Source organism: Nannobrachium achirus (assembly GCF_963921795.1).
Source record: "Nannobrachium achirus genome assembly, chromosome: 14".
NCBI lineage: Eukaryota > Metazoa > Chordata > Actinopteri > Myctophiformes > Myctophidae > Nannobrachium > Nannobrachium achirus.
Window position 1 is genome coordinate 24203532 of NC_137821.1, and position 14268 is coordinate 24217799.

General features: G+C 41.7%; 1 protein-coding gene across 1 annotated transcript in view; it reads left to right on the forward strand.

The window, feature by feature from the left end:
- dnah2 (dynein, axonemal, heavy chain 2) overlaps positions 1 to 14268 on the forward strand; it is a gene marked incomplete at both ends in the record, with an annotated part of 552347 nt that overhangs the window by 72733 nt on the left and 465346 nt on the right. The window contains 2 exon segments of the mRNA XM_080741500.1: positions 4884 to 4971; positions 11237 to 11448. Coding sequence (XP_080597626.1) covers positions 4884 to 4971; positions 11237 to 11448 — 300 coding nt within the window.

Below are 14268 nucleotides of genomic sequence, written 5' to 3' on the forward strand. Positions count from 1 at the left end.
ATTTAGTTCCAGGGACCCCCCCTACCCCCCCCCCCCCAAATGTTCGCTTAAAAAAAACTCAAAGATTTGCACACATTTTCACGACTTTTCAAAAAATAGCAGACCTACAAGATCTGTGAGCTTGTATATCTGATATCTTTCAATAGCTAAAGTATAAAATAATTAAGGCCCCTCCACCTTGGGCCCTAGTAACTCAGTCCCATTTTTCCCGCCCTTGTGACCCCCCTGACAGCAGGCCTCCTGCCGTCTCTTCAGGGCTGACAGACTGTCATGCCTCTGTCCCTCCTTAACCGTCCCGACACCATGTTGCAGGTCCTACTTAATTAGAGAGCCCAAATTGGATGGATTTACGCTGATCCGGAAGCCAAAATGTCCCTTTACTGGCCCCCCCGAGGTTACAGGGGCCATGCTGATCAAATTACACTGATTTAGTGGTGCTGGATGGCAGACCGCACGCTCGCTACTGTAAGTACCTATGTTCTGTATGCACGGATGAGCACACAGATGCTCCACACCGCCCCCAACAGGTTGGAGAGGTGATGGATTACGCATAACGGAACTATAGGAATTCAAGAAAAGTATTTGTCACTTCAGCCCTATATATTTTTGTCGTACGACGAATAACAGAAATATGTAGATTTAAAATAGCCTGAAAGATATGATGTACGAGCTCACAACATGTTAGGATGCGACACGTTGTAAGGAGTTAGCAGGAGAAATATATTTGCAAGTTTTGAAATGTTCGTTTTAAAAAAAATATATAACGGTGTGTAAGTTGGATAATTCACCAACGAAATTTGCCAGTTTTACCTCAACAACTTCATGAGATTGGAGACATTCATCTTCCCTCGACGTTGCAGAGTCAAAGAATGCAAATTAATCTGAAAGTAATTACTGATCAAATGTCATACCTGTAACCTGCACCCAACGGGTCCTGCACCGGCTCCCAAAACGCACCCCTTCAACCACTTCCATAATTCTCTTTACTCTCCCCTTCTATGAGCGCACTTGGCCGTGCAATTACTCTCTTTCTATCTCCATAACAAAGTTACCCCAGCCCCCCGCCCCACCATCGGGTTGTCATTTAATTTATAATGACTCTGTAAATGAATGATTTATCACTTTTATCTTCTAATGGCTTAACAGCAATTTCAGAGGCTTTGCATTCCCAGTGAGCTCCACGAACAAGCCTTGATGAGCGTAGAGGACGTAGTTAAAGGAAGACAAAAAAAAAAGACACGTCTTCTATTTAAAAATAGAATAATGGAACTTAGAGGAGATTTGACAAGCGGTGCCTCAACGCAACTACAACCCACCCATCCACACACACACACCTGCCTGCACTTGTACTTACATTGTGTGTGTGTGTGTGTGTGTGTGTGTGTGTGTGTGTGTGTGTGTGTGTGTGTGCGTGTGCGTGCACATGCAGTGCACCAAAAGGGCTGTTAATTTCCGGTGGAGCAGGGGAATGGCCACTAAAAGTACCGTTGAAGTGATGAATGCCGCGTCTCTGCGCCGGCTTCAGTGTTTAATCTGAGTCGTCGGAGAAATACCGCTGCAACAACTTCAAAAATACTGCTCCCTTTCAACTGGAGTCACAGACACCCAGAGAGAGAGAGAGAGAGAGAGAGAGACATGCAGAGGTGTCACAAGGGGGGGGGGAGTGGGACTGAGTTGGGGCCCTAGTATGTTATACTTTAGCTTTTGAACAGTATCATTACTGTTCAAAAGCTAAAGTATAACATACTAGGGCCCCAACTCAAATGTGTGCACATTTTTGAATATATGCATTTTTTAAGCGAACATCTGTAACTAACATTTTGCTTCTGGGGGGTCCCTGGAACGAAATGTTTTGAGATGGGGGTCCGTGGCCAAATAGATATAATTTTTGAAGAAAAAAAAAAAACTTTAGAAGGACTTGAAATATTCAAAGACTTTTTTTCACTATTTTTCAAAAATAGCAGATCTACAAGCTCGCAGCCGCGCCGTGAGCTTGTATATCTGCTGTTTTTCAATAGTTAAAGCACAAAAATGTGAGTGAATCCTTGTACCCAGGGCCCAGAATTTGGTGTGACACCCCTGGACACATGCATGCGCACAGACGCGCGCGCATACACAAACGCACGCGTGCACAGAAAGTCTGCAACACAGCTGTGCACCCTCCACTCCACTTGTCTTTCATATTTTCAAACAGTCTTGAGATGAACATCACGCTTTATGCTGATCATACATGATGATGAGGCTGTATGCTGAAACATAACAAGCCAGGTTTCCTTTTATGTCGCAGCGCTAGTCTTTAGTTTGATCCCAGAATGTGTGCATAAGTCTCCACTGATATTGAGTACGACTACGAATCTATAAAAAACCTTTTTACATTGTCCGCATAAGCACACAAACCAATGGACTGCAAATAGGAAGTACTATTATGATGCCCATTCGAAATACATGTGAGTGAGTACTTAGTGCAGTGTCATTGTCATCGTACTTGAAGGCCAGACTATGACGTCAGTATACAGTACTTCATATTGATGACATCAGGGATCTCCTTATATGGACATGAAAGGGATACAGACAGATACAGATGGGGTGGGCGATATGGTGATAAATATCGTTGAGACGATACAATGTCTCCACGATATGTCTTTTCAGAGATATCGTATGTAACGTGATACAATGAGGTAGCCTTGCAAAAAAAATCCTGTTGAATTGTTAATACAGAGATTCATTGCAGAATTCATTTAAACCTTTTTTTTGGTCTAAATCAGTAGTTCTCAAACCTTAAAATGTCAAGGTCTCCCCTTAACTCTGACAGTATACAAATGAAACCAAATGGACCCGTAAGGGTATACTGTCAGAGTTACATACTTGTAAGGGTCAATTTAGACCTCCCAAAAGGATCTTTTTCTTTTAGTTTTTGTTACCTTGTAGATGGTTGTACTGTTAAGTAACTTGAAAAATAACCATAAAAACCAACGTGAAAAACAATCGTGATCAACAATTGTGTATCGCGATACCGCTTGGAAAAATATTGTGATATAGAATTTTTCCATATCGCCCACCCCTAGAAAGATACAAAGCAACGCTTCTCTAGATATGCGGAGGCCAGACACAGAGATTTTTTGCGTAGAAATAAGGTTGACATTATTGGATTTTCACACTCCAAGGGTTCCACTGCCCCTTTCCTCAGTGCAACCCCTGCCACCTCTTGCAGGATAGACTGCAGGCAAATCCAATTAGGTATTCCCAAATCTCATCACTGCTATTTGCAAGTGATCAGCACTGAATATGTGTTCAGCCTTTGTTGACCTACTGTATCTGCACTGGTTTCTGTGGTAACAATGTAATCACACAAGTACTGTAATACCTTTATTCTCTGTCGTGCGACGGTGTCGCTCACCAATAACTGCAGATCTATGAGTTCATAGCGCTTTGCATGGCACTGTTGTGCAGCAAAGTATAAATGTCATGTTATATTCAGTGTGTGAGTGTCCAGACTTAGACACATAGTTAGAAATCTGTTTTGAGACTTGATAAAACCAATGTGATTCCAATCTGGATGGGCCATAAACTGGGATTTGGGGCTGGCAGCAGTGGTGGAAAAAGTACTAAATCTTTTGACTTCAGTAAAAGTATCAACACTGCTATGTGGAAATTACAAGTAAAAGTCAATGCACAAAGTTGAATTACCTCAAAACTGTACTCAAGTACGGCACTTGAGTAAACGTACTCAGTTGCCCTCTTGTCTTCCCGTGTGGGTCCCCTGACAGGGGGGGCCCTAACCATTCCGACATGCTGCCATTCAGACATTGACTTCTAAATGTCTGAGTGGCAGCACTTCCATAGAAGTTAGGGTTAGTGTCGGAATGGTGGGGATGTCTGAATGGCAGCATGTCGGAATGGGATGGGATGCACCTCCCCTGACAGGGATGGTGCCATTTTCCTACCTGTGAACGGGGGGGCGACTCTAAATGTTTGTGTCTCGGGGATTACCTTTCCATCAGGGGGAGGATGAAGTGTGAAAAAGCAATCTGAGGTGTGTGTGCGGCAGGCAGCGCCCCGCCCCCGCCCATGCACACACAACCTGGGCGGATGCAATTATGTCAATGACAGGTCGTCACTTCTGAACCCCTCGTCCCATCACGGCCCGTATATGGATGGCTGTCAACTGGCTGTGACTGCACGTACGCTGTCACCTTACCTGCTGTCTTCTGTGCGACTGTACACGTTCTGTGACAGGCACGGATGGATGCCCGCCCCCGATGTTCTTAAATATTTGACAGACTGCTTGACGTTCTGTTTTATCCCTTTCTATCTCTCTCTCTCTCTCTCTCTCTCTCTCTCTCTCTCTCTCTCTCTCTCTCTCTCTCTCTCTCTCTCTCTCTCTCTCTCTCCCCAATTGACAATTTACAATTTGGGCATTTAGCAGATGCTTTTATCTAGAGCGACTTACAAGCTGTGAAATTGGAAGAAGCAGAGTAAGCGGCAGCTCTAGTCAATAAACAACAAAGTAAGATAGTCACATGCAGTAAATATAATAATAATAATAGCTCTGACTTGTATAGCGCTTTACAAAGTACCCAAAGTCGCTTAAATATATTGTCTGTCTGTCTGTCTGTCTGTCTGTCTGTCTGTCTGTCTGTCTATATATATATATCGATGGCCAAAATGCAAAACCTCCTATCTGAGAAATTCACTTTGTTGGGAAAATGAAAAAGAAAAACCTCCTATCTAGTATTTCTTGGTAAAAAACCTATCTGCAGTTGACAACATGTAGATAGGAGGTTTTTACCTAGAAATAGTTAGGCTATTTTTTTGTTAAATAACACATTTTGGCCATCGATATACATTATATATAATCTCTTTCTTTCTTCCCTAACCATCAGGCACTCTCCAAAAGACTGGGTTCTGGACGAGACCAGCCTCTTTCCATTGATTGACATCTTTGTACAGAGGTGCAAAGACCTGCTTGAGGTAAATATATCTCACCTCAACACACGCAGGCATGCACCCACGCACGCACACACACTCACACTGGCACACGCGCACTCTCTTATGCACTTATAAATACATAAACATGCAAATGCACTCTCTGGCTCATGTGTTGTGCCCTTGGGGCTCACATGGTGTTGAAAATAAGTGTCAGGTGCATTCAATGCCATCCACTCCAGCTCATGTTTCCATGGCCCCTCTCTCCTGTGTCTATCATTCAGCTGAATACCCCTGAAACTCGGCCTGAATACTCAATCTCTCCTCCACCTGCACACTGTCTGTCGCTGTCTGTCTGTCGGCTGGAAACCTTGTATGTCCAAAACGGTTTCTTTTTCAGGAAATGGTAAAACAATGACCTGTGTACCAACTTCCAATGGCTCTAGTCTATTGTAGTTATTATTTAGTCACAAACCCTTGTTAATACGTTGGTTAAATGTTTATGAACCCACAGAAACACGTACATGTACTGTAACCCCTTTCACATTCAGATTCTTAAAAAATAGTAAAAAAATTCACTACTTTAACCCATTAAAACCGGGAAAGCAGATTGTCCGGCGTAAAAAAGACTGTAAAAGGACTTATTTGGGATGCTGCTTTTAGGCAGGGTGTTTAACTATACTTATACTGCACTACATTTTGTTATTGTATTGACTATTCTTGTACAGTTCTCAATTTTTGTAAAATAATCAATCAATTAATGTCATTTTAGATTTTAGCGTTGGCTATTCAAAAATAGGAGCTCTACAAGCTCACAGCTCGCTCAGAGCTTGTACATCTGCTTTTTTAACATCTTTGAAAATGTGTTAGAAAAATGTAGAAACATATTTGAATATTTTAACACAAATGTCTCTTCTGGGGGTCCCTCCCTGGCATGAAACACAAGCCAAATATATTTCAATTTGGGGCCAATGTTGGGTCCTTTGGTATGGAAAAGTTCAAAACTACTGATTTTGAAGGCATTTGTATAATCGTCCTCATGGAAAAAGTTGAAATATGGAGATAGGAGGTTTCTGCCCGACAGTCAGCAACAGCACTCGTGTGTCTGTGTTTTTGTCATCATGCTATGTGTTTGTGTTGTCTACTCCCCCCAGTGGGACTCTATTGTTTGTTTTGTTCATCCTCACCTTGTCATATCCATGACATTGCTCTAGGGCTGCAACTCTCCATTATTGTCACCGTGATTATTCTGTCGCTTCCTTTTCCCCATTAAATGGATGATCTTGAAGTGTGTTTTATTTATTTACTTAGTTCATTGTGTTAATGCGCACCAACGAATCGACACAGATACATTCTAATAGGTTTTCTTATGATAGACTAAATCGATTTGTCTGCGTCGTCGCACGACTGCGGGCTCGATCGATAATGCCGCCTTTCCGCGTCACCTCTCAGACATGTCCGCCGCGGCGACCTTTTCCATGTTTTAGGCGAAACCTTTCGCACGCGCCTCCCCGCTTTCTCCTTTATCTTCGCCTTCCATTCATGCATGTCACTTCTCCCCTCCGTCCTTATACCTTTGTTGATCTTCCTCTTTGCCCGTTTCGCCGGTGCCGGGGCCTCCCCACGGAGTATGAATGAATATAGCACTGGAAGGGCCCTTTCTAGATGATGCCCATTGATAAAGAAACCATGGAATATGCCCTTGAATAGGCTTTAGTGTCTATTCTAGTATTCACCTCGGTCCTCCGCCTTATCTCTTCTCGTGGACGTATCTTTGTGTCCGTGCCGGTCAGTCCTGCCCTTCCATTGTGCAGGCACCACATGCACACTGTCCTGCCTCTACATTTCGCTTTTAAATGGATCATACGACATCTTTTATCACACAGTTTTTCAGAGTGTTGGCGCCACAGCACAGGGATCTAAGGAAAAGGAGCATAAAATGAATGAATGAATACAAATAAATGAATAAACAGTCCGCGTTGCATACCCAGGGCCCACAAATGTTGAAAGCCAGTCGACCATGGGTACAGATTTGCGTGAGTTTTGGACACAATCTGTAGGAGTCGTAGTAGTGAAAACTGTGTTTGGAAGAAAACGCAGGCAGAGCCTACAGTCTCTGGGGAGTTGCGTCACGTTGCGTAGTATTGTTTGATTGTACAACCTACGGTTCAAGAGTTACAGGCCAAGACGTGAAATGGCTGTTATGTAAGGAGGAAAAAAAAGCTTGCATGTCATATTATGATACAGTACGTACTGAACTATTTGATATTTGCTATTTTTTACTTAAGCCAGAGGCTATGGCTATTTGGAGGTTCTTGGCATGGAAAATAGTCTTTTCGTACCTCACTCATTCAAGCCCCAAAATGACACCCACTACAATATCTATTTATAGGAAACTATATTAAAGTACGTATCGTCAATGTTGGGCGGAAACTTTGTGTGCCTTTTTTTTTTTAAATAGTGAAAATAGCAGATCTTCCAGTTTCGAACTTGTAGATCTGTTATTCTCACAAATTTTCAGCCATTAATTTTCGTCGGGAAAAAATAAATATTGAGACACAAGGTTTCTGCCCGACGGCAACGATATGCAACATGTATGTTATAACTGCACCTCTATCATCTGGGGTGACCTTTGCCCTGATATTCTGCTGTGTCATTGTAGAAGTTAACAACAAAATGGCCGACTATCTGATGACTATCTTTCTTATCAAGTACTTTACCACTATATTTACCACAGCAATATAATATTATATAATAAAGGTTTAATGTTTAATGTTTAGGGATTATTTATTCTAACTAACTAATTTCCTCACTCCCCCAAGTACTAAAGCAGAAGAATTATGATTTGTAGATAATTAAAGGCCTGGCAGCTTATTTGTCCCGATGTTAAATGAGTTAACACTAAAATAAACTAGATGTTTTCTAAGACATTAGCAGAGCCCAATACAAAATGTAAAATGTCCTTGCTAATGTAAAGTATGTTGTTTTGGTATAGCCTGCTTAGAGGTAGGAAGAATATTTGTTTTGCTCATTTATAGTACACCCCACCCATGTGCCATGAAAAGAAAAATATTCTTAAAGTCTCATAAAGTAAGGTGAGCATTTTTTAGTAACAGTAGGAAGCTCACCAGAATACAGATGCAACCCCAATGTGGACACATTGCTCAATTATGCATTGTATATCATATTAGCATTCAATGGGTACTGAGACTCTCCCAGTAGAATCTGTGTGTGTGTGTTGTCTTTCTGTGAGCTTCCTTACTTCTACCAAAAAATAAATAGAAAAATATGATCCAACCCCACAACACTTCGCACTCACTTAGGCTGTTTTTCCACCAGGGTTGGGCCTGTTCTGTTTCTTTTTTCCTGCCTAATTTTGAACCAGTTCAGAATGGTTAAGTACCCTAAAAGTTGGTTCGGAACTGGAACCCAAAAACCTGCCCTGAACTGGAAACTAAAGTGACCGTGTCTCAATTCTACAGGTTGGAAGATGCAGATGCAATATGAACAGTGGCAAAAGCAAGTGAAATCATAAAGAAATAACATTTAAAATTTCTACCTTTTACGATTGAATTTCCCCCGTTAAATGGACACGTCAACCGGTCATATATTCTACATATTGCTGGCTAGGTCTGGAATTGAACTTGAAGCAACTGGGGACCCCAATTGTGCTTTAAACTGGTGGAAAGCCGGTTCGCGGCTGGCTCTGTGAAAACACTAAGGTTCGAAGGATCTAGAACGGAACCAGTTCTAGAACAAAAGTACTTTTGGTGGAAAAGGGCCTTGAGATCAGCAGCCGTTCGCAACTGGTAAAAAAAACTAACCTAGCCCAACCCTACCCTTGCCCCTTCTTATTATACTGTTTGTTTAGACTTACTGTTTTCTTTTTTGTTTTTCTTTACATATCTACTGCATAGTACTGTGTTCTATTTGTCTGTCATTCAATGTTATATGAGATACTTCAATGGTTTCCAGTGGAAATAAGCTTAGTCTTTTCATGGATCTCCTTTTAGTAGACCTTGTACCAGTGAACTGTACCGTCATGAAACTGTACCTTTTCCTATGCAAACTTCTAATAAAGTCTTCAATCAATCAATCAAAGAGATCAACTAACGCAGGAAGTTAGTTCGAACCTTCCTTAAAACACCCTGGCCATCATTCCACATGTCCTATACTGTAGGCTCTTCTCCCTCCTGTCCTATACTGTAGGCTCTTCTCTCTCCTGTCCTATACTGTAGGCTCTTCTCCCTCCTGTCCTATACTGTAGGCTCTTCTCTCTCCTGTCCTATACTGTAGGCTCTTCTCCCTCCTGTCCTATACTGTAGGCTCTTCTCCCTCCTGTCCTATACTGTAGGCTCTTCTCTCTCCTGTCCTATACTGTAGGCTCTTCTCCCTCCTGTCCTATACTGTAGGCTCTTCTCTCTCCTGTCCTATACTGTAGGCTCTTCTCCCTCCTGTCCTATACTGTAGGCTCTTCTCTCTCCTGTCCTATACTGTAGGCTCTTCTCCCTCCTGTCCTATACTGTAGGCTCTTCTCTCTCCTGTCCTATACTGTAGGCTCTTCTCCCTCCTGTCCTATACTGTAGGCTCTTCTCCCTCCTGTCCTATACTGTAGGCTCCTCTCCCTCCTGTCCTATACTGTAGGCTCTTCTCCCTCCTGTCCTATACTGTAGGCTCTTCTCCCTCCTGTCCTATACTGTAGGCTCTTCTCCCTCCTGTCCTATACTGTAGGCTCTTCTCCCTCCTGTCCTATACTGTAGGCTCTTCTCCCTCCTGTCCTATACTGTAGGCTCTTCTCCCTCCTGTCCTATACTGTAGGCTCTTCTCCCTCTTGTCCTATACTGTAGGCTCTTCTCCCTCTTGTCCTATACTGTAGGCTCTTCTCCCTCCTGTCCTATACTGTAGGCTCTTCTCCCTCCTGTCCTATACTGTAGGCTCTTCTCCCTCCTGTCCTATACTGTAGGGCAGGCTCTTCTCCCTCCTGTCCTATACTGTAGGCTCTTCTCCCTCCTGTCCTATACTGTAGGCTCTTCTTCCTCCTGTCCTATACTGTAGGCTCTTCTCCCTCCTGTCCTATACTGTAGGCTCTTCTCCCTCCTGTCCTATACTGTAGGCTCTTCTCCCTCCTGTCCTATACTGTAGGCTCTTCTCCCTCCTGGCCCCCAAACTGTGGAATAAAGTCCCCCAACTCACTCCCTGTTTTCCACTGTAGACTACTCTGAAAAACTCATCTCTTCAGACTTCACCTCACCCCCTAGCACTCTTTTGTCTCTGCCAGGCCGAAGGCGTTCATGATTTATATAACAAATAACATAATAGAAATAACAAAAAGAAACATCATAACACCGATAAACAAACTAACATCAGCAACGCAGTTTGTTTAGTGCAGCACTGGCTGAATGGACAAAACTCCCACTAAAACGAACTTTTCGCCATTTCAGTCTAATTTGCTATTGTGAGAGCTCCACGTGTGATTTCTTTATTGTTCATACCAGACAGTGTGGGTGTAGGGAGGCCAATACTGAAAAGTATTTTTTTTTTGTTAGACATGCTCAATATATTGAAAAGAACAACTGGAAAGATGCAGCAGAGCAGGTTGAATAATGCTTTTGTAGAGTAATAATAATAACAGCATGTGATGGGCAACAGACAATGCTCTTAGCTTGGGGATAACTTGCAAATAAGCAGTGGTGGACTGCAGATAAGTAGATTTACTTAAGTACCGTACTACTTTTACTTTACTAAAGTATGGCCAATTTTCTACACTTTATACTTCTACTCCACTACATCTCAGAGACAAATTTAATTATTTGAAAACTTAAATTATTGCTTTGTAGATATTATTACAAAACATACATTAACCACTTCAGCCCTTTTTAAACTTGGCTATTTGAAAATAGCTGATCTATAAGCTCACAACGTGTCACACTGTGACGCATTGTGAACTTGCTGATCTGCTGTTTTCTTCTCTTTTTTTATAAACACTAGTGAAACGGGACATTCTGTATAATGAGTACTTTCTACTTTTGGTACTTTAAGTACATTTTGATACCAATACTTTTAGTATAGTACGTTTTTAATTCTGGACTTTAACTTGTAACAGAGGATTTCTGCATTTCAGTATTGATACTTTTCCTTATTTTCTTTCTTTTTATTTTGTAAAAATGTAGTACTTTTTACCACCACTACAGATTAAGGTGTCCTCATATCAACTCCGGTCAAGTCCTGCTCACAGTTACTTTGCAGCATCACCATGTGTCGTCCCCTTCACCCTGCCCTCTCCCCCTTCCCGTCCCCCCCGGCCCCCCAGGTGTGTGACTGCCAGCAGCAGTTTGCCCGGCGGGAGGAGGGCCCGCAGATGGCCCCTCTGCCGTGCTTCGGCGGGGGGCACCAGAAGGAGGAGCTGACCCGCAGCCTGGTGGCCATCGAGGGCACCTTTGACCGTAGCCTGCAGGTGCTGCGCGCCGTGGGCAAGGGCATCCTGGACATCAGGAACAGCTCCTGGTTCCACCACTACAAGGGGTAACACACTCTCTTTCTATGTCTGTTTATACTGTATGTCTCTTTGGTTGGCTTTTGAGCGTTGCTAGCTGCTAGGGCTGTGATTATGACATTTTACTAGACGATTAATTGTCACTCAAATAATTGCGATTAACGATTTCATTGTGTTTTTGTCGTTGACAATTACATTTCTGTTTGGCTTGTAGGCTTTGAAGTTGCACATGGCAGATATGACACATAACCGAAATATACAAAGAAATTACTGACATTTTTGACAACTTTACAGTATACTTAAAAAATAACATTGATTGTGGAAATAGCCGATAGCATGTGATGGGCAACAGACAGCTTGTAGATCTGCTATTTCCACATTTTTTTTTTTTATGTTTGAAAATATATGAAACATTTTCAACATGGAAACGATTATGACGATTATGACAAAATAATTGTGATTATGTCAAATAATTAGACGATTACGTATGTAATAATTGTGACAGTTCTACTAGCTGCTCCATTTGACCGTGTGTGATTATCAATGATCCTTTGGTTGGTAGTTAGTTAATTTCTTTCAGTTAAGACTCATGATTTAACAAAATAGTTGAACATACCGAATAAAGACAACAAGATAACTCTTGGACGAAAAGGTATGGGCTGAAACCGAAGCTTATTATGGCCCACCGTATTAATATTTAAATTAATTCTCACAATAGAAAAAAACTAAAGAAAACAAGTATCAATAATGCTGCAAGTCTTGCATATCTTAACAAATCTGTGTAGGATTTAGTAATTTACTATATTGCTACAATACTTACTTGCTAATTCTTATTTCTTCTTTATGTTAATGTACCATTAGATGTGTTATAGAAAAATACCCTCGTAGATTTTGTTACAGTCCATATTTTCTCTTGTCCTTGGTGGGAGTTGACAATTTGTAAGTGCTTATTATTTTAAGTATGCCCTGAAAAATTAATAAACAAAACAGTGGGTGGAAAAATAAAACACACTTGACCCTAATGGCTTACAGTACTATGCCTCCATGTCCACCATCATGTAGTGCAGTAGTTCTCAAACCTGTTTGTAGATCTGCCATTTTTTGGATAGCCATCATACAGTATGAATGGCTGAAGTGCATAAATTAAAACAAATATCGTGACGCAAATCACAGCACGTCTTTTATTTTTGCCAATCACAGCACATCTTTTATTTTATTCGGCCAATCACAGTTGCTGTAAAAAAAAGAAAATATGAATGAATGGGGAAAAACGTATTACAACCTTTTTTATAGATTTTTTTAGGGTGCTTTATTTAACTCATTTTGTGCTCCTGAAATTAACGGATTAAAATGTCCAGCGTGCCGCTCGCAGCCTTCATCCACAACCGTTCTCTTATTTTGAAGGCCAGAAGGCCATTGCGTAAACACTTCCGGTTTGACGTCATGACGTCATACAACGGAAGCGGTCGTCACACCATGTGCTTTCTAAAATGGCCGATCGATGCCTTTGTTATTATGTTATGTAGTGAGAATCTAATGCCATCCTCCCCTTTAAAAGTGTTGTTTGGAGATAATGGACATTAAAGATGAGATTCCGCGTCCGCCTCCATGTTATGGGATTACTATTTTGTGCACGTGGATCCGTGATGATGATGAATCGGCGAGGGCGATCGTGTCAGGACCTTCCGCCCAGCTACAGGGTAGGAGAACCGGCGTTACAGTAATAGAGTACTTTTCACGAGTATACTCGGGATCGGCACTCTAAATACTCGAGTATTTTTCACGAGTATTCTCGGGATTGGCTACAAATGAGTTAAGTACAATGTTTATGGTACATTTTTAATTACAATATTTACGGGTAAAAAAAAGGCAAAGTACGAATTATTATTGGCATTGATTTAAGCCCATAATAAAACATTATTTTGACCAATCTGTAATGTTTTACTGTATTTGGTCTTTCTGCTCTTCTAATGCGACATTTACATCCTGTGGTCGGGTACAGTAGGACCACTACTGGATGGCGAGAGGTACTGCACGGAGCTTAAAACATCGTCAATACATACAGTACAGGCTTTCTCCATTAGCTCAGCGGTGGAAGTTTTGGCGCCCAGCGTAGCCATGCGGGGGACCCGGGTTGTTCGTGATCGTTATAGATGGCAAGATTTAACCCATTTAGGCCTAGAATTATTGAATGCTTTAACTATTGAAAAATAGCACATATACAAGCTTGCAGCGCGGCACCGAGTGCCGCGCTGCGAGCTTGTAGATTTGCTATTTTTGAAAAAGTCGTGAAAATGTGTGCAAATCTTTGATTATATGTATTTCTTTTAAAGCGAACGCTTGTAACTCAAATTTTGCTTCTGTGGGGGTCCCTGGAACTAAATATTTTGAGATGGCGGTCCGTGGCCAAATACATATCATTTTGGGGGTCCTTCACATGAAAAGGTTTGAGAACCACTGACATAGTAGTCTCTCAAGAACAGACTAACTGAGCTCCAGTTCAAGTGAAAAGGACCTTTTCTTTGACGATGGCTAGCCAGATTGCTGACATAGCAACATAGGTTTTTTCAAAAAAACCTTAGAAGGATTCAAAAGACACTTATAGAATCAGGTCAAAATTCAAAATGTTCACGATTTTTCAAAAATAGCAGATCTACAAGCTCGCAGCGTGGCACTGAGTGCCACGCTGTGAGCTTGTATATCTGCTATTTTTCAATAGTTAAAGCATAAAATAATAATACGCAATAACGTGTACCCGTTCTGACTGTGTTAAATCACCCTGAGCACCCTGTGATGAATAACCACAAACACATTCGACAGTGGAGAAACGACGCCAACACACACTCATG